The sequence below is a fragment of the Anarrhichthys ocellatus genome, unplaced genomic scaffold, assembly GCF_004355925.1.
Source record: "Anarrhichthys ocellatus isolate YVR2014 unplaced genomic scaffold, GSC_Weel_1.0 scaffold6, whole genome shotgun sequence".
In the NCBI taxonomy this organism is placed as follows: Eukaryota; Metazoa; Chordata; class Actinopteri; order Perciformes; family Anarhichadidae; genus Anarrhichthys; species Anarrhichthys ocellatus.
In genome coordinates, this window is record NW_022280036.1 from 1,570,268 (window position 1) to 1,591,277 (window position 21,010).

General features: G+C 43.1%; 1 protein-coding gene across 3 annotated transcripts in view; it reads left to right on the forward strand.

The window, feature by feature from the left end:
* Positions 1 to 10,121: 10,121 nt before the first annotated feature.
* Positions 10,122 to 21,010, forward strand: part of mtss1lb (MTSS I-BAR domain containing 2b) — a 74,003-nt gene continuing 63,114 nt past the window's right edge. For all 3 annotated transcript variants that reach the window (XM_031846744.1, XM_031846742.1, XM_031846743.1), the window contains exon 1: positions 10,122 to 10,828. In XM_031846744.1, coding sequence (XP_031702604.1) covers positions 10,742 to 10,828 — 87 coding nt within the window. In that variant the 5' untranslated portion in view covers positions 10,122 to 10,741. The remainder of the gene's footprint in view (positions 10,829 to 21,010) is intronic.

Here is a 21,010-nt window from a genome sequence, read left to right on the forward strand (position 1 = left end):
CCCCCCCCCCCCCCCCCCCTCCTCTCTCTTAATAAACTAATTAATGTAAGATAATTGTTACAACATGCTCATCACACATATTCATAGCGATTTTACAAAATACAACACTTTTTGTACGGCATGTTCTAAAATATGTGTTGGTAGAATGTGTACGGACTGGAGGTAATGTGTGCTTGTTGACAGGAAGTAATGAAACCACAACACAGAGCATCTCATGGGACCTTTAGAAAGCAGCCCAGATGGGCATCAGGATGAGTCACAGTGATTTATACAGATTAAATAAATTCCAACAGTGAGGACCTTTAATTACAGCTCAGGATGTTTGGGAAAAGTGTGTCATATTATAATAATTAATTTTTACCAATGCTTCACAGTAAGCCTGGTTTGTGTTGGGTTTTTTACGCTCAAGGAACATGTTTGCCAGATGAGGATAGGTTCATCAGGGGCTGCTTCTGATCAATAGTGCCCTGAATATCTAAGGTAGTGGCAGTCCATAATTGTTCTGCCCTCAGCGCATATGTGCTGCAAGCGCAACAAATCCTACATGCAGCTGAAGGAAATTTGCCTCAAGAGGCACAATAAAATGCTTTTACAGTGTACTGACTGTATTTTCCTTTAAAGGGAAGGTCAGACGTTTAAGGAGGACCACAGCTTTTTGTTCTTGTCCAACAACTGACCCGGAAGCAGGTCCAGGGTTCATTTCCTGGTTTGTGAATTAATACCCTCTGTACTCCATGTTACCTTTGATGTCATGAGTGTGGACAGTAGCTGGCCTTTGTGCCTGAGGGGAACGATGATGAGGAGAATTAGACCAACACACTAAATGAATCAACACACAGTTTTTAGATGCCTGGAGCCTCTACGGAAACAAGTAATAAACAGTACACCGTGGCCAAAGTCAGTTATGTTAAAGTCTGTGAGATGTCCAACAACAAACACCGATCTTTCAGCCAGGAGGCCGTTCACCGTGTGAAATAAAAAGTCACGGTTGATTTGTTTGTCGTGTAACTTGCGTACTTCAGTAATGGCACTTCATTAGTTATTTCAACCCGAGCGACAATCTTTTCCTATGTAAGTAGTGATTTTGTGTATGAATTGATTTCGTGGGATATCTACAGTGCATCGATTTTGGTAGGTATAGCCTCAAAAGCTGTAGGAGGACAGCCTCATTTGGTAAAGTGTCTAGTTTTTCGTTCATGGCAGCTATTATAAAATAACAATTTTTGGAGTGGTACCATTTAAAGATATTACCTTAAAAGGCCGACACTATGTCAGCCGTCACAGCTGTGATCTAAAAATATTTTTCTCTGAATCAGATTTTTAAAAATGCAATACTCAAATTCTGTGAACAAACTGTAAAATATAAATCCCCATTCTTCACATTTCAGCAGTTAACTTCAGCAGGCCCAATCAGCAGGTTAAGTCTGCATCGCGTAAATATGCATGATAATAGCAATATTTCAATTAGATATCAAACGCTCTCTCTGTTACAGTGTGAAAACATGATCCTCCTCAGATGTCTGCATGTGTCTCTGCAGGCATGTTGCAGATCATGCCTCTGTATGCCAACGTGTGTGTGTGTGTGTGTTCTTCTGACACACTGCTCCCTTTGTGTGTGTTTCCGCAAAGCATATTGTAAGCACGTCTGTTTCTATGTGCATTTGCGTGTGTATGTCTGCGTGTTGTAACGTGTGTGTGTTTGTGTGTGTGTGTGTGTTTAGTCTGTGAGATGCGTCAGTAACTGGGGCAGAACTGATTGTTGCTGATGGCTTTAGGCAAGCGCAGACCTACATTCTGCTCTGCTATACAGAGGAGATGAAGGAGGAGGAGGAGGAGGGGTGCAGTACGGGAATAAAAATTGGGGTCTCTCCTGTACTCCCTCCTTTATCTCCCCTCTTCTATGGCGACGTCCCACACTCCTTCTCTTGATCTTTGTTTCTTCTCTCCTCGTCCCCTAGCACGTTTCTCCATTCCGTCTGGTCCTGACACTTGACAGATGCAGAGACTTACTCAGCACATAGAGAGGAAGGGACTCTGGAAGTGAGGGAGAGAAAAAAGCGTGACCGAAGGGGAAAGAAGAAGGAGGGAGAGAGAGAGGAGATCAAATGAATGACACCGATGGAGGGGTGAAGTAATGGAAATATGACACCAGTATACTTTTTGTTTTTGATGAAGACAGTACACAGAGATAAACACAACTCATTTAAATACTGTACTGCTGCAGATCTGGTTAAATGTACACATTTTTTACATTTCTTTTTATTGATACAGACTTTTTATTCCAGTGTAGAAATTGCTTTGACAGAATCTAGACCTCCATGTTGGGAAATAGAACTGTATAATGCTTAATAATAATAATGTTTTAATCTAAATCAATGTACTGTAAAGGGAATTCAGTTATAGTTAGTGTTTAGTTTTTTGTTTTGAGTTTGGCAGCAATAGTTCACCTCAGTATCTCTAAAATACTGACGGAACCTACTAGAGCCTTGTCAGTGGTGCCGGATAAAAATGCATTTTGTTTTTGTAACAGTGATTTGTAAAAGGAAGGAGTTGGTCGATATTGGACCAACACCCTGGGGTGCGTTCAAGGACAACTTTTTTAAAGTGCTGTGCCAAAGTTTTTCAAATTCCGCACATGGCAAGTTACGATGTGATTAGGTTGAGGGAAAGATTTTGGTCATTGCAAACGGTAAATGGTTTAGTGAGGTTAGACAACTAAAACACTTAGTTAACGTTCGGAAAAGATTGTGTTTATGGCTGATAAAGATAAATAGGAAAACATGTACTGCAGATCTGCAACAGCGTGGAAACACGGATCTCTTGTAAGAAGGTCGGACTTGATACACACTCCACCTCCACATCTCCTCTGCCGCGCTACATAAAAGGGCCCATTGCTTTCTGCATTGGCACTGAATGATGGACTGGATGTAAACCGTGTTAGCCTTTCCTACAGTAGGATACTGAGCTGCCGATAGAATCGCAAACATCATTTGCAAACAAGAAGATTTAAATCAACAAAACTCTTCAATAACCAGTCGAAGTCAGAACAAACATATCAGACTGTGGGGGGTTAAATGTGGTTTTGACAGAACATAGTCTCAACTTGTGTGCCTTTATCTGTCATATACAATCTGCTGTCTGTAATAGTAATTTGCTGACAAACGATCAAATCAGCAGCTGGCCCGGTGACACCGGCTCAAGTTCACATATATCTGTGCACCGTTGGTTTGGGAACTGCTCACATCTGCTTTCGGAACGAGCAACTTCAGTTGCTCAAGTTCTGCTGCTTCCTCTCAAAAGAAATGCCTAGCCAGCAGATTCTACCGTCAGCTGACATCTGACCCCTGACCCCACCCAGGGACAGGACAGAAGCTTCAACCTGCTTTCACTCCAAAATACATTGAGGAATGACATGAATTCTAAAAACATAGACTAACACGAAACGAGACCTACATCTATGACTTTTCTAATGCCTGAACGGTTGTCAAAAGTATGAGAATATATTACAATAAAACCGCCCAATTATTTGAATTATTTAGAAACACTTTTTTTTTCATCTATGATGTACAGTCTGAGAGGACTGCTCTATGTGTTTGAAGAACTTTAAGATTATACATTCAGGTTGTAGAAAGTCTATGTAGTCACATTAGGAATAGAAGGTTGGGTTAGTTTATATTGGATTATCAGATGAACATGTTATGGAGTGTCAGATCACTTAACCTATTTAATCTGGTCTAGTAAAACCAAAGAAAAATGGCTCCCCAACATATTTAGAGACAAATTTGCATAAAATGTCATCCAACAGTGTCGGGACATTGACTAAACGTAAGTTTCGACGATTTAATTCTTCTTCTTTTGGGGTCAAACTATTTCAAATGTAAATAATATATCTGGTGTCTAAATTATACAGTTTTTATCTTTGTTAAAACAGCCGTTTGTGAGGAAAAGAAGAAAAACATCAAAACGACTCCAAAGTTTTGAATTAAAGTGTACTTTTATTTCAAGTGTTTGCAAAAACAGAGGGTGGAAAAAATGTGATTTCAATCACCAACCACAAAATATGAAAAAAAACATTCATCACATAAATATTCATGAAGATAATAGAAGTAAAGACAGCTGGATTTGGTGTGGGGATTTAAAACATTTGAAGCCTCTTGTGACAATAACATTTGAAATCATTTCTACATTAAATCATGTGAGAAATCTGCAGTCGGCACTTTAAAGCAAGAGGTAGGCTGATGCTTTCTCTCTGCTGGATGTGACTCAGCCTCTTTTATTAGACGTCCATCTCCTGAAACAGAAACATGTTCCTCATCAGTTGCTTGTGTGAGGAAGGCGTCAGTTCTTTTAAGCCGTGCTGCCCATTGAGACTCTGCAACCCTTTCACAGTTCATTTCACACTGAGTCTTCGACTTGGTGATTAAGTGTTATTAAAGCTACCTACTGCAATTTCTCACATGTGTCATCTTAGCTAGCTAAAGCTAACAGGTGTCTTATCACTGTGTGTTGTGCAGTTAAACAGTTCTGGAAATACTAGGATGAGTACATACAAATCTAATAATATATCTATTTAATTGGTTTAATTGGTTTTATATCTAAACAATAAGAATTGTTTTAACCGCCAGCATGCAACGGTCAAATAACGGCCCAGATACACAAAAGCAACATCAAAGAACTAGCAGCGATGAAGGACGACTGCTTCCCTTGTGTCACATCCCTTGTGTCTGAACACGCCGCAAAGACTACTATCCAACTAGCACGCAGGTTTCTCGCCTGCATGAGAGGAAATAATTCTCCATACCAGCAGATGGTGGTAGTCCGTATTCATCATTCCGAAAGAAAGCGAGTGACCGAGGACTGCAGATATACAAGTCGCTGCTATCGTGCATTAATCAAAGCAGCGTTTGCCCATCGCTTTCACAGCACTCTCACTTAGCTTCAGTCCATGTGTTGGAATGATCCGATGAGATAAAGAGGAAAAATGAGAAGAGCTTTCTGTGTGCGCCCTCTTGACTTAAGTCGTTTGCTTGCCGCAGAGACGCTCACTGACGACCCGTCATTGGCCGACCGTCAGCATGGCGGGTCAGGGCCTTTAAAGTGACTTTCCATGGCAAGGTGTGATTATCCTCTAATACTTTTTTGTAGACCTATGACCCCTTTCCCAACATTAAAATGTGTCATGCCCAAAATCCCATTCCATTAAAATGGCATGTCTATTATGCAAGTATAAATTGGTCACAGATCACAAAACACAAAACCAAAATCAAAACCTGGATGTCTGGTACACCGCGACAGTGACGATGACAAAATGGACAATTGGTGGTCCACTTTTTCTCAGAAATTGTATGTTTCAGGTCCAATACCAAGAGGATACTAGGTGAGAAAACTAAGACAGGGTTTTCTCTTAGAACAAGACCGGCTGGCCCTCCAGTAGCTGTGTGTGAGACATCTTTAAATAGAAACCAGGTCCACAGTCAGGAATGCAGCAAAACCTTGTCAAATTGATTTAACCTGGCTGGAATCTGTCACTTCAACATACACAGCTGTTAATACACCCAGTCGGTTTACTTTCTACACTGATCGGACCGTTTTCAGGAACAGGCCTCATGGGAGATAATGAGGAAGGAGGATTTTGTTGCGCCCGAACACGTGGTCTTCAGGTTTTTGCCAAGTGCGAGGGTTAGGGTCAATCTGCTGGGTGTTAAGGTGGCCAGAGAGTGTGTCTGTGTGTGTGTTTGTGTGTGTGTGTGTGTGAACCAACTGTGAACAGGACACACTCAAACACACAGGAAGGGTTAGGACTAAGGCAAGAAAAAACACTGGCTATGTGATATCTATGACATCCTTCCTTCTGTCAAGGTCGCTATAGAGGACCAATGTAGCCACATGAATGCTCACAAACACAGAGTGCACATGTCACCTGCTCTCTAAAGATACAAAGAAACCTAAATGGTAACAAATATCTCAGTTTTTTAGTCATATTACAGAAAAAAAAATATATCACAACATATTTCCACTATTTTGAGTAGAGTTCGTGACTTCTGGCCTCGCCACAAAGACTAAGTTCCAATAAAAGTAGAATATTAAAGACGCCACGCTCTGAAATCATCATGCAGTTATCATGTGGAAGTGACATCTCACTGCCTGAAACCGATACAAGGAAAAAAGATCCCATCCACCGGTTTCCGGCAGAGAACCATGACCTCAGATTTGGAGGTGCTAACTCTCATCCGCGCCGCTTCACACTTGGCTGCAAACTGCCCCAGTGAATGCTGGAGGTCATGATCCGAGGAGGCTAACAGGACCACATCATCTGCAAACAGCAGAGAGGCGATCCCGAGACCCCCGAACCTGACGTTCTCCGTTCTCCGCTGCGCCTAGATATCCTGTCCATGAAAGTCACGAACAGGACCGGTGAAAAAGGGCAGCCCTGGCAGAGGCCAACACCCACCGGGAACGTGTCTGACTTATTACCGAGAATGCGGACACAGCTCCTACTGCAGTCGTATAGAGACCGGATCGCCCATTGTAACGGGTCCAGCACCCCATACTCCCGCAGCACCCCCCACAAGAACCCCCAAGGGACCCGGTCGAAAGCCTTCTCCAAGTCCACAAAGCACATGTAGACTGGTTGGGCAAACTCCCAGAACCCCTCCAGTAGTCTTGCGAGGGTAAAGAGCTGGTCCACTGTTCCACAGCCGGGACGGAATCCGCAGTGCTCCTCTTGAATCCGAAGTTCAACAAGCGGTCGGAGCCTCCTTTCCAGCACCCTGGCATAAGCCTTCCCCAGGAGGCTGAGTAGTGTGATACCCCGGTAATTCAAGCACACTCTCTGGTCCCCCTTTCTGAAGATGGGAACCACCACCCTGGTCTGCCATTCCATGGGCACTGATCCCGACCCCCATGCGACATTGAAGAGGCGTGTCAGCCAGGACAGCCCAACTATGTCCAGCGCTTTCAGCATCTCAGGGCAGATCTCATCCACCCCAGGCGCCTTGCCACCAAGGAGCTTTTTAACTACCTCAGCAACCTCTGCCAGGGATATGGGTGAGCCTCCCCCTAGGTCCTCAGGCGCTGCCTCCTCTGCAGAGGACATGTTGGTCGGGTTTAGGAGTTCCTCAAAGTGCTTTTTCCACCGCCCGACGATGTCCCCCGTCTGGGTTAGCAGTTCCCCTTCCCCTTCTCAGCAGTGCCCCTGCTGAGAACAGCCTGGGGTAAGCCCTGCTTTCCCTTCCTGAGCCGTCGGATGGTTTGCCAGAACCTCCTTGAGGCCAACCGAAAGTCCTTCTCCATGGCCTCCCCGAACTCCTCCCATGCCCGAGTTTTAGCATTCGCGACCACGGCAGCCCTTCTGGCCTGCTGGTACTTGTCAGCTGCTTCAGGAGACCCCTGGGCCAACCAGGCCTTGAAGGTCTCCTTCTTCAGCTTGACGGCTTCCCTCACCTCCGGTGTCCACCACCGGGTTCTCGGGTTGCCGCCACGACAGGCACCGATGACCTTCCGGCCATAGCTCCTAGTGGCCGCGTCCACAATAGAGGCTTTGAACATGGTCCATTCGGATTCCGTGTCCCCAACCTCCCTCGGGATGTGTGAGAAGTTCTTCCGGAGGTGGGAGTTAAAGACCTCCCGGACAGGGTCCTCCGCCAGACGTTCCCAGTTCACCCTCACTACACGTTTGGGCTTGCCGGGTCTTTCCAACCGGTTCCCCTGCCATCTGATCCAACTCACCACCAGGTGGTGATCAGTTGACAGCTCAGCTCCTCTCTTCACCCGAGTGTCCAAGACATGGAGGCGACCCTCTCGTTCTCCGGGGAGAAGTCCAACACAGCGGCGCTCAGCCGGGGGCTCGTGAGTCCTCTCCACTCGTGAGGCCTCTCACCCTGGGCAACTCCGGAAAAGGACAAAGTCCAACCCCTCTCCAGGAGCTTGGTTCCAGAGCCAACGCTGTGTGTGGAGGTGAGTCCAACTATATCTAGCTGGTATCACTCCACCTCCTGCACCAGCTCCGGCTCTTTCCCCGCTAGCGAGGTGACGTTCCACGTCCCTAGAGCTAGTCTATGCTGCCGGCGATCGGTATGCCCAGGCCTCCCGCCTGACCTGCCGCCCGGTCTGCATTGCACCCGACCCCGATGCTTGTCCCTGCGGGTGGTGAGTCCACAGGGTAGCTGCTCCATGGTGTTTCTTCGGGCTGAGCCCGACCGGGTCCCATGGGCGAAGGCCCGGCCACCAGACGCTCGCCTACGAGCTCCCCTCCTGGGTCTGGCTCCGGGAGGGTGCCCCGGTTTCCCTGGTCCGGGCGAGGTGGCTGTCATAAGGGTCGTTTTGAACCGCTCTTAGTCTGGGCTCTCCCCTGAAACCTGTTTGCCTTGGGAGACCCTACCAGGGGCTAATGCCCCGGACAACATAGCTCCCAGGATCACTGAGCCACTCAAACTCCTCCACCACGTTAAGGTGGAGATTTAATTCAGTAAACAAAATATCGAAACTTATCGGGAACGCACCTTCCCAGGTTCGTGGCATAGTAAACACAAAAAAGTCGAACGTAAAGGCCGATGCCACAAGTCAAGATGTAAGATAGCAGTGTTATTTTTGACCGGCTCTCAAATTTTTGCGCATTCTCGTCCCGCTGTTAGTTAGAAGTTGGCTTTTTTTTTAAACTGATGACTGCACCTTAAGATTGTATGGACCTAGAGGTGAAATGCTGCCTCCTATTTGGAGCAGGTGGCTAGGCATTACACATTGCACCTTTGTTGGCCAAATTAATAAAGAAAAATGAACACTCCGATTTCTTCAACTATGGTATTTGTCTTGGCATGCAGATTCAACATCTTTTTTAAAGAGGCTGTTTTCAGTATTTTCATCATAACTATGTCTCGAATGACAATCTGAAAACGTGTAAGGAGGGTCACCCGTACTGACCGACCTACAGAGGATCGCCTGCATCTGCAGATCCCCTCTGCTTTACGGAGCGAGTATCAATATACTCAGTATATAATATATTCAACTTTATTTCAGAGGCATGGGTCCATATGAAAAAAGAAAACACAACAAACAAATACAATATACGAGGACACTAAGACACAGGTAATCATTGCAGTTCAAAAGTCAACAGTGGTCAAAAGACATAGGGACATTTGTCATACCTTGTATCACTTGTGTCAGCTCAGTTGAGGCCACTATTCAATCAAACAACATATACATTTGTACATAAAATTCCTCAACACAGCATGAACGGTGGGAACCTTACTCGTCACAAACATGACTTGAGCAAGAATCTGAACGCATCATTAAAAGCCACCTGAATATTTTTAATTTTTGCGTTACTATAACTGTATAACGGCTGCACAGTGGAGCACAGTAGCTTCTACAGAGAGCTGTTTTAACTTCATCTGTACACATGAAATTGACGTGCCAGTATATTGGCTTGTGCATTCAGTTTGCAGCACTGATGCTGTACGTCATTAATACAAGCCCTAAAAGAAGCACATTTTAACATGGTCAAAGAGAGAACCTCTGCTTTTTCTTACAAACTGACTCAGAAGTCATGCTACTAACACCCAATGTAGTTACATCATTTCATGACATTGTGTTTCATGGTGAGGGGCTGGGTGAACCGATGAACACTGAGGTCACAGGCCAAGTTAAAAATCACCAGGGCAACACAACAGAAACACTGACTCTATGCTTGAACGGATTCAGTCAAACCACAGTTAAACCAACTCTACACAGAACATGAACACCAGAGATGTAACCCTCCTCCGTTTGCTGTGTTGCATCCCTGCTGGCGGGTGAATCTTATTGAACTATACTTTCCATTTCAATAAGCCAGATAGATTTGTCTTATAGGGAATCAATACCTCCTCGTTTAATAACAGTCCTTATAGGTCACTCAAAGGTCATGAGAGTGATACATTTAAAAAAAAAGAAAAAGTGATTCATCAGGGTCATAAGAACATTCCTATATGCACTGCACTCTTCTGGTAGCTAATTCTATTCGACATTTACCCTCTGCAGAATTTGTATTATGGTGGTCCACGGTGTGCGTGTGTGTGCGCGCGTGCGTTTTGCCATGTGACAGGTCCGTCCGGAGTTGTCCAGCCTCCTTTTTTTTTGGACTCCTTTGCAGTCTCACGGATCGTATTACTGGCTGCTCTGCCCGTGCCGCTGAGCCCACCACCTCTGCGCCAATCACATCCTTGCCTTTAACCAACGCGCACGTGTACGCACGACCGCAGGCACGGAACCCACAGACACAGATCCTGACATACACGGCGATCCATCGCTCCGGTTCTCCGCTGCCTTCACATGCGTCCCCCGCCGACACCGCGTAGCGCTGGCTGCGCCAAGATGAGCGGTCGTCCCAGTGCCATCTGAACCCCCGCTACGCCTGACTGACCCGGAACCGGGGAGAGAGAGACAGAGAGAGAGAGACAGAGAGAGAGAGAGAGAGAGAGAGAGAGAGAGAGAGAGAGAGAGAGAGAGAGAGAACCCATCTTCTATCATAACCCATCTTCCGTTTGGTAGAGACCGCAGCGCAAGCCGTTTCTTTCGGCATCTTTTTTTCCACCCTCCTCTTCCTCCCGTTCTTACTGCACCCCCGCCGTTATTATCGGTCTCCCGGTTGAAAGGAGAAGGTGAAGAGCCCGGTCGTGATTTTTGTGGAAATACATTTTGGCATTTATTTTTTCCTGCTGAGTGTTGGTAGCGCGCAGTTGGTGCGCGCCTTTGCAAATTCCGGTGAATGGTGGATTTGGCAAACATGGAGTCCGTGGAGAAGGAATGCGGGGCCCTCGGGGGTCTATTCCAGGCGATTGTCAACGACATGAAGGTAAATAAAAGCTTGAGTTTTTTTTAAACGTTTCACTGGATCCGTGCTCGTGGTTAAACACACGCGCTTCCTCCCTGAGAATAATCACGCAGCCTAATCAGAATGGAGCAGGGTGACTCGGTTTGAAATGTCTCCTCTTTTTAGCAGCAATGCACTGATGCTGATTGTGATGGTATTTTAACGTTAACATGGAGGGGTGGCACCGTTATACTGACAGTCGTGCAGCGGTTGTCGGTGCGAATCCCCCCCATCCCCCCCTTCTTAGAATATTGAATACATGTAAAAGCACATACATCCGTTATCGGACACATCATCGCTCAGCATAAGTGCGGATATTCTAATGAAAGTGTCCGGTGCCTAAATTAACCAGGAACTCTATTCAACTCGATGGGTTTATGGAACGAGCCGGTAATTGACGCACACGTCGGTTTGGACACATTCCGTTACATACGCATGTAGACCTGGTCTGGTAATGCTTCATCATCAGCAGCAGCAGCATCACCATCGCCTTGGTGTTTTTTTTCCTGTATGAGAAACAGACACAGACACGATGACCATCGCATGTCCAGGCTTCATTTCTTTCTTTTACTGTGCGTCTCCATGAGAGTGCAGCGTCATTGATTTTCTGTCAGGCCGATCCGGCAGGAAAACATGAAGGCGTGAGAAGCCTCGCAGCCGTCAGACACCTAGCCTCCCTACCTCCTCTGTCTGTCTGTCTGCCCGTCTGTCTGTCTGTCAGTGTAATCGGTCCGTCTGTCTGTGTCAGTCTGCGGCTTGACGGATCCGGCATGGTCACTGACAGCGGCTGGTGCCGTGGCTTTAGTGTTTCAGTACCCACCCATGCAGACGCTTTGGATAAAAGCGTCCCTCTAAACGGTTCACGGTACAGTCTCTGTCAATGTGTCTGCCTGTCAGACGCCCATGCAGCTCTGCATGCCTGTCTGTCTGTCTGCCTGTCTGTCTGTCTGTCAATTCAATTCAATTCAATTCAATTCAATTTGGCTTTATTGGCATGAACGTTTTAAAAAACAATATTGCCAAAGCATCAAAAAATAAACATACAATAACATAAACATACATAAACATACTGTCTGTCTCTCTCTTTGTCTCTCATTCCCCCTATCAAAGATGAATTCTCAATTCTCCTCCATACTCTGCCCATTGTTTGTCATCTGTATGACCCTGAATGGTAGAGGTCAAGGAGAGATAATTGGTTGTGCAGTGAGTACACGTGGGTGTATAAGTGATACACATACTGTAAGTATGATCCTGGATATCAAGTACATACTAATCCAACACATGATACATTGACCAAAGAATACTTCCAATAGTCAATACATCGCCTGGTGAAATGAGTAAATATAAAAATTAATAAATTTGATGTGGGTAAATTAAAGGTGTATTCCAGTGATTTACGTTTTCGCCTCCATAGAGTCGTGGAACTGACGAGAGCAAGATTTTCAAAAAAGAATGGTCCAAATTGAAGCGGTGGATGCTAAGATGACTGACTCTTAAGCTTAGCTTAAACTCGCCGCAGTGAAGCTGGCGCACGTACCAGAAAATGCTGTGATCACGTTAGGCGCATTGGTCATGCCCTTCTGAATTTTTGTAACTTGGCGTGCGATCACATGACCATCACAAATAGTTCACTGATAAAAGCACCATTTACATGTGTAGGGAGGCCAATTCACTTTTAAATGCTTTAGAAACAGGAGGTCTTAAAAATCTACATTGGAGTAAATATTTCACAGACAGATCAAATAATTTATGTTATATTCAACCTTTGTTTCTTTATAATACATGTAATACTTGGCTTGTTTCTCTACAGGGCTTGTATTAAGGTAATAAAGTAGTGAATATGAGGTATGAGTTTACAGATAATGACAATCCCTCGGCATTACAGAGGTTGGTTCATTACACCTGCAGTCTATGGGCCATATATGGGCATATCTCTGGGTTACACTCGTTGTCTTTTTGATTATACACAGTTCTTTTTGTTTGTACGTCCTCTGGTGTTTCGGAGAATAACGCAGCGCATGGACTATAAACGCCTCCGTTCATGCTCGGCGAATGCCGCGCAGTCTGCGGAGGCTCCCACTACGGTGCCAAGAGTTTAAACAAAGCTTTAGTTCCAAGTGTGGGTCACACTCCAAAAACACTGGGTCCTACGATTCCCATAATGCATCCCGATATCATCTTTTGTTCCCCTTCCATGTTTTTATGTTACCTCAAGGCCGCCGTAGGTTCTTCTATAGCTCGGAAATGGGAGGGATGAACGAAAGGGTGTTCAGTTTGTTCACAATCTGCAACCTCACCACCAGATGCCACTAAGTCCTACACACTGGTCCTATAAGCGTTAAAGCAATTATTCAAGGATATATCCCTAAACATCCCTTGTTCCAGATTCTGAATTGTTTTGGAGGATTTGCTGCTTTTATTTGTGTTTTATGATGGTCAACTAAAGATCTTTTCAGGTCTTGCCCGTTCGGAAAAAAAGAAGCAAATTCATGACATCTCAGTGATGGAAATATTTAGCATTTCTCGTCCTGTGATAGGACATTAGCAGTTCCAGAAGCACAGGCTGTTCACCTGTACTGTGGGTAGATATTCTTTTCAGAGCAGAATGAGACGCACTGACCATGCAGATCATAAATCAAGACAGTTTGGACGGTTCCTGCTAAAGGGAAATCATTATTCCGCCAAAACACAACCATTTTTAGACGATAAGAGACTTGTAATGATGCTCATCCCTCGGAAAAGCATTCGGGGTTGGTTGCATAGCAACATCAGCACCTATGACACAGCATCTGTGCTGTTCGTCGACACAGTACATGGATGAAGGTATAAAGTGAGACGTCAGAGACTTTTCAGAACGTTTCTATTGGGACAGTAAGTTACGTCTCAGATGCTTCTTGTCAAATGACAACACTGGTCCATCGTCAGCAGTGGTAGTTAGTCTTTTGAATAGGTTAGACATGGCTGACATGCCCTCTGAGCTACAGAGCAGCATGGTGTCACATTGTAGTTTAAAGAAAGCTGTGGTTTCAGCTGACACTTTGACTTTTCCCAGAATCATCACCAAACATAAATATTACTAAAGCTTCAAGACGTTATTATATCGTATTTATCTGTATATCATACTTCTCTTGTTCTCTCAGACACTGACGCTCAAGAAAGGCTAATTGATGTTCGAGGAATACCCCTTTAAAGGCATCTCGCTGCTCCTCCTTCTCCCTCTGTTTTCATCTATTATTCATTGGGTTCCTAATGCTCATCTTGTTTATGTTATCCAGCGCACTCTGATAAATGTGGGTCACTGCAACCTGTGCCAAAAAACACTGCTGCCCTGTCTCAATTCCCCGAATCCCCAAGGAGGCAGTGAGTGAACATCAGAGAGTGGATGCGAATCATTGAGTCATCGGCCCTCATACGCATTCAACAGGAAACAATGTGGCTTTGATCCATGTTTATAAAGAAGAAGCCATTTGTCAGAAGGAGCAAGTGGATTAATAGTTTTTTCTTCATTTGTTCTCGGAAACAGGCTGTTTTGTTTTTTTGACAGCTTCGGTTATTAAGCGGATGCAAAACTTGAGACAAGGGAATGAGACAGTAACAGATGAGACCACTTTATATATATATGCACACTTTCTTCCTCAGCTGTCCACATGCTCCATGTTAAAATGCACTACGTTCAGCTAAAGGCCACAGAAGGAATGCAGAACACGTGGAAGTTATTGGTTGCTGTACACCAAAAACTGATTTGTGATGCGACTGTTCAAATATCTGCCAAATATCCTTCAAAATGTTATTAAACTGAAGAAAATTTGTAGCGATATTGATATTTTCGTCAATCAGTGTGTAATTGACGTACTTTGGAAGCAAAATAAATAAAACGTGGAAACAGTTATTTGATTAACCGATCAGTTGATTGACGTAAAAATAATCTGCAACTATTTTATATAAAATGCTTCTTTGGTTCCAGCTGCTCCAATGGGATCATTTACTGCTGTTCTTTGTGGTACATGGTTAACTGAACATTTGGTTGGACAAAACAATCAATTTCAATAATTCATGTTTGTTTTAAACAATGAGTGTTTCCACTATTTTCTAACATAATTTCTAGAAAATAATCTGCAGAATAACTGACGATGAATTGATGTTATTGGCCTGGAAGTGAATCAAATCAAATTAATTAATGAATTGTATTATTTATTAACTGCATGTTTTCATCTCTACTAGTGGACCTGAATCTGTACGTGGTGGTTTTATGTGTCATGGCTCATGTTCAGTACGAGAGCCAAGCTAAATGCTGCTGTCTGCCAGTGTCAGCAGATGGAACCCATGCTGTTTAGAAAGCACTTTTTCTTCCTCTTTCTCCATCATCTTTCTCTTCCTCCCCGGGTCCTCCCTTCCTCTTTATGTCCTCAGCAGATCCTCCACCCAATCTCCAGCCTGTCCCTCAGTGTGTCTGCTTTATGTGTGTGTGTGTGTGTGTGTGTGCATGCTACATGCAAATTGGCCTTGGTCTCTCTGGTGTTGCATCGACCTGATAATTGTAAATATGTAATGGTGTACATTGGGAGCTGCAATGTAAGATCTTCCCATATGCTCTTAAATGTTGTGTGTGTGTGTGTGAGTGTGTGTGTGTAAGGACATTATGTTGTTGTCTGCTAATGTGTATCCCTGGAGGCTATGTCTTGCAACTCTCTAGTGAATTACACACACACACACACACACACACACACACACAGGTCACAGAGGGGTAATATGATGAGACGCAGAGGTCACGTTCACGGTCAGCTGGTTATATGGACCGGTGGCTGCTGGGTATATGTAATATTTTGTTGACAGTCGCAGTAGGATGCAATAAAGAAGAATATGATTTCCTGGTCCCTTAAAAGAGCGAGAGCATCTTTTTGAAGGCGTTTTAAGCTGTTTTGACCTTGTTAGTTCCGTTCCGTTATACCTGCATATTATTAGCTCAAGCATTTTGCGCGTAGTCCTAAATTGCTGTGTGAAGTATTGTTTTAAACGTTGTTAATAGATACACTAAATATCCAATGTGTCTCAGGTGTTAAAATGCCAACATACAGATATCACCCATATTTCGAACATCGTCAGTATTGGCCTCAAAAAACCAGTACACACACGTGCACATATGTACATCTGAGATATTGCAGTTATGTAGGTAACAACATTTTCCCCCAAAAAGTCCCATTTATATATGCTTCTATACAGATTTATGCTGATTATTATATGTAGTTTAAATACTGCAGGCACCGCATTCAAATGGAATATATCATGTAAAAGTCACTTTGTTAGTGCTTGTGTGCATACATTTGGGTATCTAAAGTGCCTGCCAACCTACAAACTGTGAAATTAGACAATCCAGTCAGTTTTTTTAGTGGGCCGGCTAGATCAGTAAAACCTGTGATTCAACCGAAAACATGTGATTCAACAAGCCATTCCGGTTTGGCCCATTAGAATATACCACATTGATCTGAGTATCCCTCCCACGGATTGAGAACTTCCTTTGCAAAGGTGCGCCATATTTTTCACCAAGCCAGTCCGAACACACTTGGCTTGAAGAGACAGGAGCTAAAACGGAGCGTTTTAGACAGAGGGTGAATACAGGTATATTCAGAAAGACAATATGAGAAAAATAATTAAAGCAAGTAAACATTTTCTGGTAGACACCCAAAATACAAGTATGAACCTGTAAATGAGCACGTTATGTGCCCTTTAAAGGCTAGACTACACTATTTGCACAGACATTTTCTTGCATAGGTTTTATATTTTATTAAGTTGAACAATGATGCTGTTATTATGCTAAGTCATGGTAAATTATACTATACATTTCATATTATTGTAAATTGATTCCATTTTATTTAGTTGATTGTTGTTCAGACTAAATAAGGAGTTTTAAGGATGTTATCTTTTTAGCTTTGGGAACTTGTGATTTGATATTTATAGACTACATTAAAAGCCATATTTTCAAACATGAGAAGGAGAATAGTGTCAACAGACTAAGAGGGTTTCCCTAAATCCCAAAAGATCCAAACTAAATACTTTAGTTTTTTTACTGGAATCCAGTAGAATTATTGCCATAATGTTCACTGGTTGATTCATAGCAATAACTGCTATAAAGCTATGGGATATGAGGATTTCAATAATCCAATGAACACATATATCAGTCATAAATGGAGGCCTTGTCTTGCCTTGAACACTTTTTTTTTATCTTCAGTCGTGCAGAGTTAAGTCCTCAGCTCAGTTATGGTGGGAACCAGGAAGGAACTGCGGCTTGTGTTTGCCAGCCACATCTGCTGAGCTTGTATCCTCTTACCATGACCATGCTTCACACGTCAGTGTGTGTAGTCTACCATAGAACACCAATGAATACACACAACCTCACATGTGCACGTGGGTTTAGTGTCCCTACAGCCTTGCAGCAGTGCTTTCATGTAGATGACCGCCCCGTGGCGTGACTCTTTCTAAATTTTGGCGTACAATTACTGTTAATGACAAGTTCAATTACAAAAAGATGCCGTTAAAACATTGGTTCAGGTCTGTCCTGGTGGATCTATTTTTAAGACCACTACCAATATGCCTTGAGGGTCTCTGCTTCGACGCCAGCAGGGGATCTTAGTTGCACGTCATACCCCTCTCAACCCATTGTTTCCTGTCTATGTCAACTATCTGTCTAAGAGACTCAAAATGGTCATGTGAAGAGAACATGTATCGCCTTATATTTGTATGTATTTAGACCACAAAGCCCACCGGCAGCAAGTTCTCTTTGGGGATGGATATAATGATAAATAGTAATAATAAGGTGTAAGGTGTGTCCCAGACAGATGTGTTCACACATGTGCAGTCGGCATTTTGGTCAATGCATATGGTATGTCTTAGATTTTGGGCTGCATGAGAGCAGACATGTGCCGATAATGACATTTATATTCTGCTGACACTGAAAATCTAATCTGCCCTTCAGGTGTGTCTCCACCAGTTTCGAACACCTGTGTTTGTTGCACAGTTTTTTCTATTTGTTTCCTTTCAGCATGTGTGCATACAAATACAGAGTAATCAGATTAAGATTAAGAGTTTGACTACACTGGAGTAGTCTCATAAGCAGAATTCTTATCAATTAAAATTTTTGGAGACATTTTTAGTATGTGTGTTGTGTTATTAACATACACTGTATATAAGAAGTGGGCTTATAGATGTCGTGATGTCAACCTTTGGTTTGTGAACTGCCGTTTCGAAGCCTCGAGTTTGGGGTTTTGGCCGTTGCCATCTTGGATTTTTGCAACCAGAAGTGAACATCACAAGGTAGCCCCGCCCTAAAGCACACTCTGCTTTATGGTCTATTTTACTCTAAATTGACTGTAATTCACTAAATGAACATCATGCTGTATTGACGAAGACTTGAAACTATTACTGAGGTAATAAACCAAGTGAGAAGTAGAGTCATTTTCTCATAGACTTCTATACAATTGGACTTCTGTTTGCAAATCGTCACCTGATGGCCATTAGAGAGAATGCAAGTTTAAGACACTTCCGCAATAGCTTCTCTTTTCAGAAACGGAGCTTGCCGCCTGGTTATTGTAAATATAGACAACGTATATGTGTATCATGATATCTCATTATATGATTTCATCACAATAGGATTCCATTAAAAATCAATATCGCCCAGCCCTATCTGTGCATTGCATGGCTGCAACTCTTATTATTTGATCAATTAATAGACTTATAATTTGGTCAACAAAATGTCAGTGGAAAATGGCCATGACAAATTCCTAAAGCCAAAACCGACATATTCAAACTGCTTGCATTGATCAAACAGTTTGAATTCCAGCTTTAAGTTTCACAGAAGGTTAAGAAGTCTCGCAAAATATGAATATATGAGAAGCTGATTTGCCATTTCTACTTAAAAATATCATGATATCAATTAATTAATTAGGAAAATAATTACCCATTCATTTTCTGTTGATAGACTAATCCATTAATCAACTAATGATTTACTTTCCCACAAGGTCTCTCTTGTTTTTCTTGCTGCTCCAAAAACACATCCAAAACATGAATCTGCCACCATTCCTCATAGCGACGATAGCGTCCAGGTGACGAGTGGCAGACATTTTTATAGATTTCCTGTCCAGTAGCACCTGGCATTCAGGCCACAAAGAACACATTTAGTCTCAACAGAGACTTGATGCCCCCAAAGTCCACAGTTTGACAAACTCCAGGTGAGTTGTCACTCACACATAAAGGTTTAACTGCTGCACCATTGACCCAATTGTCACCTCACTCAATTAGCCTGTTGAAAACTAATTTACATTCAAAAAAGTATCAAAACAACACGAGATGCAATGCTCACTGTAAAATGGTTGAAAGCTTTCCTTTAGCGATTGATGAAGAGTGGTGAATTTGTATGTTTGTATGTATGTACAACTTGAAGAAGCAAATTCCATCAGTGGAAACAATGTCTGTGCCCTGTCTGCCTCCTCATTACATAAAGTAGAAAGCTGGAAAACAACAACATCAACCGAGAACTGGAAGTGAACTGGTCAGTGTCCTCACAGAGACTGCCTGTTGTAGTCCAGCCCTTTACAAAGCCTGTGACAATTATGTCCTATGACTCCTGGCCATGCTGCAGAACTGAAGATGCTCTGTGGAAGCATATAATTAGTGGTGTGTTTCTGTCTGTGTGGTCCATGGGGACTTCCCACCGCCGAGCGGTCGTAAAACAGAGGCCCCGGGATGCGTGTCAAAGAGACAGAGGCCGCTCAGTCGTCGTCATGGCTCCTGTATGTCCATGGAACCTTGGTTCCATCAGTCCAACAGGCCTTCTTCACAACAGACATTTTGACCTGTCGTAGAAGAAAAAACTCAGGTGCTACTAATAACACAAACCATGACTCAACTTTGCTCAAGTGTTCCAGTAAGCCACAACAGTGTGACAGTGAGCCAGCATGCATCATAGCAGAAAACCAAAGCAGAAAAACAGAATTCCGTCGTCATTCATTTTTTTACTGTGACATTTTAAAATGTCGTCCACGAAAAATGTCTCTTTCTCCAGAGAAAACTGTTGGTATTTTTCAGTGAGGCAAATTCAGACAGATTGTTTCAAGGAAGCTACTAAAACAGCTTAACTAAGCACATCTGTTCTGAATTAACGCTAGCTTTAACAACTTGGTAAGATGTGTTTGTATGCAGTGAATGTGCAGTTGGAGGATTGCTGTGTTTCTGCAATCGTTTAATGCTGAAACCTTATTTATCAAAACTCAGGCATGATTTTTAGTGAACGTCAGCTGTTTAAAAAGACATTATCTATTGCAACATCCTGCAACTCCATGCCAAATCTTGAAGCTAAGCCCAGACTGTTCTCATACAATTTTTGTTTCTCTATCTACAAAAAGTAGTGCATTTTAATCAGAATCAGAAAGGGTTTATTGCATAGTACGTTACACATACAAGGAATTTGACTTGGTGATTGGTGCATAACAATAAACACAGTGCAAATCTCTAAGACGTAATTTAAAATACAAATACAATTTACAATAAAATATGGTAAACAAACAAATAAGAGTGTGTTAAAACAAGTGTGCTATCAAAGTGTCAAGTGTATATTAATAGAGAAGAGTATGTATTTGTATACAACCCATGTAAGAGGGGTGGATGGGTGGGTGTAAACCACCAGACTCTCACCCAGGAGACCATTGTCTGTTGACTTTGTATTTCTGTTCTCTCAAAGATCAGTCGTCAGACAGTTTGCAATTGGTGACTGCAAAAATTTCAGAGCTGAATTTAAAAAGTGAACTTTATGCAAAAATGCAGTTAGCAATACGCGTATCACAGCAACACACATTAAAAATAGTCTAACATCCTTATATTTCAAGAATTTGCAAGGGTAAATTCATTCTGAAGGTAAAAGTTGATTCCATGTAAAATATGGTGCAAGACAAGGTGAAGAAGGAGTCTAGTTTGTGGAGAAGATGATGTGTAAAGTCACAGAAGCAGGAGCGAGGTGAGGTAGGTTTGGTGTGTCTTGCAGCTGAAGGGAAATTAACGTGCACTGTTTAGATTTTGAATGATTCAGATGACCTTGAAACTTTTTCAATGCAAAAACAACCACGTAAAAATCTTCAGTTCAGTTTCACAAGTATAAGGTGCCAGTCCAATCAAGGG